We start from the raw sequence: 10713 nt of genomic DNA on the forward strand, positions 1-10713 counted from the left end.
ATGCTTAAACGTGTCGTCTTTATACTCTGAATGTGTATTGCGGTTATCTTTAAAACCATAATGCGATTAGAAAAGAACGTTCCTGAAAACCAAACCAAAACAAACTTTGTCTTTTTTCCCACAAGTGAGTTGTTTACAAGTCATACTCCAGTGATCACGCTAAACAGACCGTTTACCGGCAACAATGAACAGACAATTGATTGACAGCAGCCATCGGCAAGAACACGCAAGGGGTTCCTGAGGTCAACCAATCACAAGCGAGAATTCATGATCATTCCCATGAGGCCGCGGGCTAAAGTTTACAACTCGAAAGTAACACAATGCATACAGGCCTTGTACAGGAAGATGCATGGTCGGAGCGCAGTAAAACGTGGGATTATAACGCAGTTCTTGGCTGAAAAACCTAGCTGATATTATTGTCTTATCGACATTACACCTATGGTGGTCCTCATGGATTTTCCAGCTAAAGGGGATGGCGACGAGGGTCGTATTTGTAATGACCCCGGGTCCGGAGAAGAGGAGTCGATAAGAATTGATCCCAGCTTGTTGGAGGGCATACCTTCGTCGATTCCCACATCGTGTATTTACCGCTACCAGGATTTTACATGCACTCAACTTGCTGACGGGTTTTATGGGAATGTTTATAAGGTTCAGTGAAGTTATAATTGAGGTTGCTTAATTCGTCAAGTGTTTTTAATCGCCTTTACAATCGTGACTAGAATTGCAAGATGTGCTAATTTCTGTTGTGTTGTTTTGTTTTGAATTAGGTTCAACATCGCGAAACGAAGGAAGTTATGGTTTTAAAAATGAACAAACCTGATGTGGAAAGAGATACGTGTACAATGCTGGACGAAATCAAGTTAATGAGTCATCTTTCACACGAGAATGTGATAAGGTGATCGCCAAGTCCAATTTTTCGATCATATTTTTACATGCTCACGGTACTCACTGTGTGGGATTTGATTTTTTCCAAGGTTTTAAAACTTATATTTTCCCTTACAGATTTCTTGGGATTTGCGTAGATGACAGCAGAGTTCATCTTCTGTGCGAGGTATTTTATTTTTGCTTTCTTTTTCGTTTTTACAACCCTTGATTTACCAACTAAACTTTATTTCCTTACGCGGGAGCTTGAGAGCTCACGAAAGCTAGTACACTTGTCGTACTGGCGTGCTCCGTACAGTTTTTCCATGGTAATATAATACTTTGCTTGATGTTTTCTTTTAGTTCGTCAATGGAGGGGACCTTGAAAGTCTTTTATTAAAACATTCGGTGCAACTAGATTGGACAACGCGACTTTATCTTGCACGGGATATCGCCGAGGGAATGAGGTATCTTCACAAAAATGGCGTTATTCACCGAGATCTTACATCGAAAGTGAGTAAAAATACTATAAAATTAAAACTTGATTATTTTTATACGCCGATTGTTTGACTGTTGGGCAATTCGACGCCAGCAAACTGCAATATCCTCATGATATTATTTTTTCATTATTTTATTTATTTTTATTTTCCTGCAGAATTGTTTGATAAAGGAAAGAAACGGCTGGCGTTATGGAGTCGTTGCAGATTTGGGCTTAGCGACGGAAATCAAGTAAGTAGATTTCGCGCCGTGTTTTGCTGGGAGGGAAAAAATTTCCGCCGACCAAGTTTGCAATCTGCAGATAAAAGATCGACTTCCACTCTCATAATATCTAGTATATTTCCTCCAGGAAATAAAATAACGCTAAACTTATGCTAAACCAAGTTTGCTCTCATTTCGAAAGCGGAACCTTTAACACCGAGGTCAACAAATAATCGAAGATTTACATTAGTTTCAAGATCTTTAGTAGCGGAATTTAAAATCGTTGCTAAGATCGGCGATTGCACAGCAAGAGGGAAAATCTGTCATTATTCATGCAAATCAGAAGAAAAAGAAAGCAAAAGAAAAATTTAAAATTCAAGACCCGAATTTTATAAGTCAGCACATTTTTCTTTTGTTTTATTTTGGAGAGCGCTGTCAGTTTCACTTTGTAAATAGTTTTATTAACTCGACGTTAATACACTCGAGATATTGCCCAGCAAAACCTTTAATCCTTAGTGAAGTGTATTTATTTTTGTACTTACGTAGAAACCCAGGATAATTCAAGGTTTTGATGATAATCATATTAAATCGTAAACCGTTCCTAGTTCCAAATTGAAAACTTTTTTATTAAAATTGTTCGAAGCCCAAGCTTACATTTTTTCCAAACTTGTTTAGGACACTATATTTATATTTTTGTTGTGATATTATACATTTATATTCTCTTGAAGTGCTAATATTGAGTCTTGAGTGATACTGAATTTTAAAATCTTGCCACTTTTAGAAGTGCATTTATCACCCCTTCTAATTATAGCAAAAGTGTTTTAGCACTGACATATATTGTAATAAATTAACCTGTATCTTGTTAAAGACAAAAATAGCTGCTAATTTAAATATTTTGTCCCAAAAGGAAAACCGTCTTGCAAAATAATATCTCTTTCTCATAAATTTAGGATTCAAAGTGGAGTTGGTAATTTTTGGGGTGTTAAGACTGAAGTTAAAAAATGGGATAAATTTTAGTCACAACACATAATACCAACCTCTGTAGCAGCTAATTACGATCATGAATTTGTTTAATTTTAAAACAAAAGTTAACTTAACACGAACGTTAACGGATATCTGAAAAGACAGTTTTTTTTAACTGAGTTGTTAGTTGATTTTCTGTAGCATGATATTAAAGTTATATAACACTTTTGAGAGTTAGCCAGGAAAAAAGTGGAAGAATAAAATGTTACACTGCATTTAAAGATTACGCAAGACATAAAAATTAGTCTAAGAGTTTAATTTTGTTTATAACAGGTGCTTATGTGATAGAATTCTCCTGGGTAGTTGTCTTTTGAACTGAAATTTCGTACAAGTCATGCAAACATTTATTTTAGTCTGTATGGTTGAATTAATGCTTAGCGATTTTTTTGCTTTATTGCAGGGAACAGTCAATTGTGGGGTCTCCATATAACATGGCCCCAGAACTGCTACGAGGAGAGAATTATGATGAGAAGGTAAGCAGGTGATATGGGAATTATAATTGTTTAAGTTTCAGCCAATCAGCTTTGAGATATCAGCTTGAAGAGGTGCTAACTGAGAAACTGTAATCCCACACTGCTGGTATGAAAAAAGTATTACAAATTTATGATAAAGCTTATAGTCCTGATTGATTTAACTGTGATAACACACTGTGTATTATTCAGAAAAAAATCTAAATAATATTTTCTCTGTACCTGGTACATGTAGAAAACTCATTATGTGAGTGGGTGTTGACATTGACCTTCAAGTATAAATAATACTGTGCATAAGTTTGGAAATGTTGCATGGATCTGGTAAAAAACTGCAAAAGAAGAGTTATTTGCATTCATGGTAAACCTTTAGCATTGCAGAGAAAACTAATTAAAAAGTGGTTTTCTTGCCGGCTGAGCTTGCGTAAGAGGCAGGAAATGAAGTTCTCTCACACTGAATGGGGAACCCTGGGTCCTAGTCAGGATATCAGTTTTCATGCTCGGTCATGTGATTCAGTTTTTTGTTCTTGTCTTTGGTGCAACAGCTTTTTCGTTCTTATAAATAAAGTGCTGTTGCATTGTTGTGTGGCAGACAAAAATGCATTTCAGTGTGAGAGAAACTCTGTGTATTTTAAATGCCCTTGGACATGTGCTATGTTCCCTGCTGATGTCAATAAAGTGGTACCTTAATAAGTATCTGAATAGCACTGCCTGTGTCACCAGTTTGTTTTGCTCAAAGTCACAGCAACTGGATGCGATCTTCTGATGTCAAATTAAACTCGATACTGATCGAATGGTTCAATGCCTTGACTGCCTAACACTTAAAAACTTTGGATTCTAATTAGAAATAAGCCTGAGTTTTTTGTGATAGAATAGTCAACAGATGTACTAGCTAAGTTAACTATCCCTCATAGAAAATCAAGATGAGTAGTCTATTTGTTTTTATAGATACTTGCAGTCCTTAACCTACAATTTAATGTATTTTTTAAAGCCAAAAATTAAGAATAATATTCCCTTTCAAGATCCACTTGCGCCCAATACTGTTCTACATGTATCAGCGAGTAGACAACGATATGACAACCAATCAGATTCCTGATGCCAATATTTCCAGTGGAACATACTGAGTGTCTACTAACTGTAATTCTAAAAGACTTTAAGCCTTTTCATATATGGTGGCCGGCAATTTATAAAAGAAGTGCTATAGGGCAAAGTTGGCCTGAAGCAACAGAGATGGAAGGAAATGAAAGATTTATGCTGCAAAGCAAAAGCAGAAATTAAAAAAGGTTGAAATTTTTGTGTTATCAATAATTATTATTGATAGTACTTATGAATTCTGTGCCTTACTGGAAGACTGGAGGATCTTGTTCCCAGTGAAACAAGATCCTCCACTAGGCTTGAATGCAGACTTTACCTTACCTTACTTTAAAAGACAACTCAAGTGAAATTTTACTGAATTACAACAACAAAACCCAAACACAATAACCCAGTGCGCTTGCTTTTCTCTCTCTCTTATTATTTGCACTTTTTTGTCTTTTCCAGGCTGATGTATTTTCTTATGGAATAATTTTATGTGAAATCATTGGCAGGGTTCCAGCTGACCCAGATGAGTTGCCTCGGACAAACGTATGTTTTAATTTATTGTAGGGAAGTGTAAAAACAACAACATGGGTTGTGGTAAATTCGCTCTAAGTCCTGGTCTTGCCTACCAGTATCCAGATGAGTTTTCCAGCAAATTCAATCAAAAATGAACTATAACAGGGCTGCAAATAACAGTCGATCATCGGACATTGGCCGACCAAAATTTGTTCATGTCCAACGAAATCCCTTGTGTGTTGTCATTTGCAAGACACTTACCTTACCTTACAGTGTCCTGTCTGCCCAGGAGTATAAACTACAAGGGCAGTGGCAAATTGCCATGGCAACCGGACAAAAATGTTAGGTGGTTACCTGTGATACCTGTGTTATCACCTTATCGTCCCATCCAGGGACCTGACGATACACCTAGTCACTTCATGCCATGGAAACCAGAATTTAACACCTGGGCTTGTAGACAACTTTCAACCTTTTTTTAAATAATGTCAGTTGACGCTACCGAGATAATTGTCCAGGATTGAATGCTATTGAGATGCATGTTCCTCATGACAGGCATCACAAAGTGTCCTCATTAATAAAGCTCGCCAAAACACACCAAAATCTGTCAAATATGAAGTAATATGGAAAAGTCAAACATGAAGTACTCATTAAACAATACTTGCATTCATTCCTGGACATAAGTGAAGCTACCTGGGCAGTAAACTAGATTAAGAAGGAATCTGCCAGGACTTCAAATATTAATTGGACAAAATTATGTACCAAAATGATTCACATCTTATTGCAAACTTCTGTGTTACTTTCAAACATCTTATTAATAGAAGCAAGAGATCGAAAAAACACTGAATCACTTGAAAGAAGATTTTACAAAATTAATAGCTACACGTGAGATTTTTCCTATAGGTTACATGGTTCTTGTGAACTTTTAAATTCGTTTTCTCAGGCACTGATAAGAAATTGTTGTTGGTGTTCTCACGGACAATTACTTGCATCTTTAGCTTTAAAAAAAGTAGAAAATAACACACAGGATTTTAATTATATGACGGATTTGTCTTAAATCCTTTTTGTAAAGCAGAAAGGAATATTTTGTTCGCAACTCTGGCTGGCCGAATGAGTGATTGGCAAAGTCTATGAATGTTTTATTTAGCCCACAAGTTATGCAAATTAGTTTGATGTGTTTTATGTAGTAGATGAAATATGAGCAGAAGATCTGTATGGGTGTTTACAATGGCGAGCCGATAGGCGAGCGATTGTTAACGGCCATACAGATCGGACGCGAATATTTAATTCTACTTATGAAATGAAAACAATAAATTGAATGCAAAGTATTGTTATGCGATCTGTATCAAAAGTTGATGAATACTAATTAGCTGAGCAGGAGTTTTTATCAAAAGTTAATCCTATTGTTTGATTTGTATTGGGGTTTACAGTTGTGTACATGTGATCTGAATACTGCGCTGGGATTGGTTTGCACCCTCATGAATAGTTAATGAATTTTACAAGACAAAAATAGTGCTGTTATAGACGGATTTTGAGTGAGTTCCTTTCAATGTTTTCTTTTCATTTTTTTCTTTCCTTCCTTCCTGCTCAGTCATTTGGTCTGGATGTGGAGAAGTTTCAGCACATGACAGGAGACTGTCCATACGAGTTTCTTCAGACCGCACTGTGTTGTTGCCAGGTAACAATGATACCTTACAAAGTGAGAATTTGACTATTGTTTGTCTCCACCTCCCTCCATCTCCCTTTAGGTTTCCAGTTCTTTCAGTCTTTCCAAGTACACTAATGATCTACTTTCTTGAAACACTACCAGTCAAGACAGAGGCTAATCAGTTTTTACGTTCAAAACTCAAATTTCTCGACTCGTGACTCTACTTTTGAGTTCCGAGACGCAATGATCGAGTTGCAAGGGACTGTCAACTTACTTTTGAGCAGTACTGTACCATCATCACCCCCCCCCCCCCTCCAAGAAAAAAAAAACCGGCCCAAAAAGTCACAAAAAGCCCCCACACCGTTATCACAAGACGCAGGTTGTCAAGGTTTGTCTGAAATCTTGTAAACACTGCACAACCACGGTTTTTCTAGCTGCAAAATGTATTTTGTTGACGATTTGTTGAATAACAAAACAATTATCCTGCTAAATCTTGCAGAAAATCGTCTCACTTTAGCCAAATAAGTACAGTGTATCAGGCAGTACAGTGTATCATATTCTGGGCAATTTCGCAGGATAATTGTTACAACGATGAAACAGCCAATCAGATTCGCGTATTTGGAATAGGTCACGTCTAGTTTCAAATTTAAATAATAATACATGTATTATGTTGTACACATTTGAAAAATTTATCCTCTCTCTCTTTAGATGGAGCCGTCCTCCCGACCAACATTTGTTGAAACCGCCAAACACTTGGAATACATTCTTGTAGGAACTAAACCTTTTAGACCTGACGTAGATCAAGCGATACACGCACTGCCTCCCAAAACGCCACAATCAACAGAACAGAGCATATGTCAACTCACCAAGAACAATAAACATGAAATAGACCCTGAACAAGACACCATTGAAAGTGCAAAGGACATTAAAACCTCACCTACGCTGGTACCTCCGGCCATTATTGTAAGTACGGATGCGTCCCCTGGGATGGTTCGATCAGCCGAGAAGAGACGCCAGTCTTGGATAGCAGGACGATATAAACTGTTTAACACGGCGACCGATGATTTGCTCAGCAATACTCCGAGTAAATTGAAAAGTTTCTTTCATCGGGTTCTTCGTGTACAAACTCACTTTGACCCGTCAAAGCAGAAGAAGCTCAGAGACAGTGGTAAACATAGTAGATCAGCTTCGCAGCTGAAAAGCTATAGTGTGATCACCTCCCAAGACGAGGGGGATGTTGTGACTTTTGTTGAGAATCGGGAAGAGGCAGGTTCTGGTGCACCGAATCCAAGCTCCACAGATTTACGTGGATTTCTTCGAAGGAAAAGCTCGGAACGGGATCTTCCATCAGATGCGGGGTCACAAGAAGATTCCGTAGACGGCAGCATTACCCCTCTGAGCCCCCACTCTGGAAGTCCTCTTTCTCAAACTTTGCCCTCAACACCTGACCAAGCCACATCTCCGAAGTTGCTTGATGTATCTCAGTCGTGTCACAGTCCACAAAATCTCGGCGAGTCCGACACGCCGGTGTCTAAACTGTCAGATAATTCAAACAGAACGCGATGTAAGTCGACACCCGTGTGTAATGACTTGAGTCCTGGGCAGTTATCGAGACGCACCGCGTCTCACAGAGAATGTGAAATGAACAATGCTGTTCATTCACCGCCTGACGTACACGATGAAACGAGAAAAATCAAGAATAGGAAGTCGCCATTCTGGTTTCTAAGAAGAAAAGGAAGCAAGTGCAAAGATTTTGAGTAAGAAATGTTAATGTGAATCTTAAAACTCACGAACGCACTTTTCTTATTGGGTTGTCCAGCTGCTATCTTGAATTTCGTCGTTGTTTAAGCATTACCGGAGAAGATCCACCGCGCCTTCGTAGCAGTACTCTGCTGGCGTTTGTATGTTCTCCCCTATTTCACTTTTCACAACATTCAAGATGACAGCTGGACAATCAAACACAAAAGAAAACTTTACACTAACTTAAACACCGCATTTTGTTAAATCGTTACAAATAAACATCACAGTAGGTAGAGGAGTGATGCTGTTTTCCAATTTGGCTGCCCGTTTATTCTCTCTCCTAGGGTAAAACTCGTCATGTAATGGGGTTGTATATTTGAATCTGGGGAAACCCAAGCGTTCGCCCATTCAAATGAAAGCTATTGAGCAGTACTTCCATGTGGTGCTGTTTATTATGCTGTACAATGTGGCTCTAACTTTAAGTACTTGGGATGGAAACCCTTGTTTGTGACCATTCAAATGAAACATATTGAGCAGTTCTTTTATGTTTTGCTGTAAATGATGGTTCTAACTTTTTAATCGGTGGATGAAACTCTGGTGCACCAAATATGAAACGGGTCACTCCTCACGCCATGTGATGAAACAAACGTTCTTGACAATCGATATAGATCGAAGTATTTCAAACGATTTATTTTGTCACCATTTGTCACCCTTTTTTCCAACATAACACTTGCATATACATGATATTTTTTTGAACTAAAAAATGTCATTAAAATTAATAATATATTGAAGATTTTGATTAGTTTCTGAGATAGCAATTTTAATATTGCACAAGTAAAATTCTGAATTTATTTGTTAAATCGTTACATGAAAATGTGCTTCAAAATTTTAAGCTATTGCACGTGTTTAGATGAAACCTCCACAAATAAGCACGAGTACGACTTTCGAAATGCAATCCAGTTACGTTCCTTGAGCCCTTACTCCTCCCTGTTGCTGACCAGTTGAAAATAATACTATTAGTACGAGATTGTTGTGAAATATGATAATCAAAAGCATAAGCACTAGTTTTGTTATTCTCAATCTCGTATTCGTACTCCGATCTATTTAGTGTTGGAGAACCACGAATCTAGTTTGCAGTACACTCTACAAAATAGCCAGCGACGGGTAGCTTTAGTCTTTTAGAAACAGCCATTTCCTAGATAGATTACCTTAATGTTTTTGCAAAGTTTTGATATTTGCCTTCGTCACTGCTAAAAGGTGCAGCATGAAATTAGACAAAAACTCCAAAATTTAAGTTATAGGAGATAGCAAACTGAAAATCTCAACTGTTACAGAAGTTGTAACAGGAAATTGTTTTGCATACCAGGTGTGCAACGATCGCTAGCTCTCTTTGAGTATAGTTTCTCAGCGAGGCTCGCCCCGAAAGAGTATTTGTTTTCCTCGATTGCTTCGGGTTATCAGCTGTGGCCAGATAATAGCAAAAATTATTAAAGTTTTCACTTCATATTACAGTTGCAGGCTATATCCCTGTCTTAAAATACTTTTGTATTAGTTTATCACTTTCATTATGCAACTTAAACTCATTATCACATACCACTGGGGACTAGTGTCCATATTAAATTTGAGTTGTAATTTATCCAAAAGATGTGAAAATATAAGATGTACAGATATTTGTGTTGAACGTCAAGTTCACTAAAGAAATGGAATATTTCTAATTTGTAAACAATGAAAAATTTAATGAAGGAGAAAAAAATTGGAATTTATTTACAAGAATGATAGTTTGTCTGTATTTAGGACACTTCAGTTTATTATTGAAGAATAATTTAACACTTTGTAAAGAAGCAGAGATTAATTAAAATATTTATAAGTCACTGTGGAAAAGGTTGTTCTTTCTTCATGTTTATTTATTTTGTTGTTTTAATTATATTTTATTACCAACTTATCGACTGACTGGGGAAGCCGGACTAGAAAGATATTTGGCTTGAGGTCTTGACGTACGAACCGAGTGTAGCAACCACTGAATAAAGAGTCAAAAAGTTTATGGTTTTATGATATCGTGAATGCTCCGTTAACTCTCAGTAAGTCGCCCCCACCCCCATCTCTAATAAGCCTCCCCGGCCCTTTAAATTAACACAGGAAAACAACTAAATGTGTTATTAAACAACTGTATCATTGAAACGCACACTTCATTTGTTTTATGTGTACCCTAGCTGACATCGGATTAGAAATGAATCCCCCTTATCTCGCGCGCGCGAGTAAACAACACATACATGTCGCCCCCCCCCCCCACCCAAGGGATGTTTTGGGATAGGGGTATTGTTCCGCTTGTTTGCCTGTTATTCTCTCGAAGGGTAACAAGCCATTCACGTGCAAGAGCTGCCACCGATCCAATACTTTCATCCTGAGTTTTCTTTTTTTATTACAAAGAAACCGGTCTGACAATGGTGACTCTCTTGGGTTTACGACTAAAATTTGAAATTTAAATTAAGGTTACGTTGGGCAAATGGCTGAGAGAGGGGAAGGGAAGAATGGCGAGGCTGTCAGTATTCTGTTGAAGAAAATCCAAAAAAATGTAAGGAACTTCCGTTTTATTTGAATATTTACTTTACTGGTAATTCAGCAGTGCTGTTGAAGTTTGCACGGTTTTGAAATTGGAGTGGAAATTATCGCTCCCGATCCTTTTAT

At 37.5% G+C, this 10713-nt stretch overlaps 1 protein-coding gene across 1 annotated transcript; it reads left to right on the forward strand.

The window, feature by feature from the left end:
* Window positions 1-323: 323 nt before the first annotated feature.
* On the forward strand, window positions 324-10067 carry LOC144637523 (LIM domain kinase 1-like). The gene is made up of 9 exons (XM_078496595.1): window positions 324-648; window positions 768-895; window positions 1003-1051; window positions 1225-1374; window positions 1517-1590; window positions 2984-3056; window positions 4590-4673; window positions 6232-6318; window positions 6997-10067. The coding sequence occupies exons 1-9, from the start codon at window positions 439-441 to the stop codon at window positions 8047-8049; spliced, it is 1908 nt and encodes a 635-aa protein (XP_078352721.1). The 5' UTR covers window positions 324-438; the 3' UTR covers window positions 8050-10067.
* Window positions 10068-10713: the final 646 nt, after the last annotated feature.

Source organism: Oculina patagonica, chromosome 14, assembly GCF_052425735.1.
Source record: "Oculina patagonica isolate OP01 chromosome 14, crgOcupat, whole genome shotgun sequence".
Classification (NCBI taxonomy): domain Eukaryota; kingdom Metazoa; phylum Cnidaria; class Anthozoa; order Scleractinia; family Oculinidae; genus Oculina; species Oculina patagonica.

Excerpts from the sequence above, each read along its gene's own strand:
- LOC144637523 (XM_078496595.1), top strand. The coding sequence starts at position 439 with ATGGTGGTCCTCATGGATTTTCCAGCTAAAGGGGATGGCGACGAGGGT. Across the intron at positions 1,052-1,224 it reads GAGTTCATCTTCTGTGCGAG|TTCGTCAATGGAGGGGACCT; the intron begins GTATTTTATTTT and ends GTTTTCTTTTAG. Across the intron at positions 4,674-6,231 it reads ATGAGTTGCCTCGGACAAAC|TCATTTGGTCTGGATGTGGA; the intron begins GTATGTTTTAAT and ends CTTCCTGCTCAG.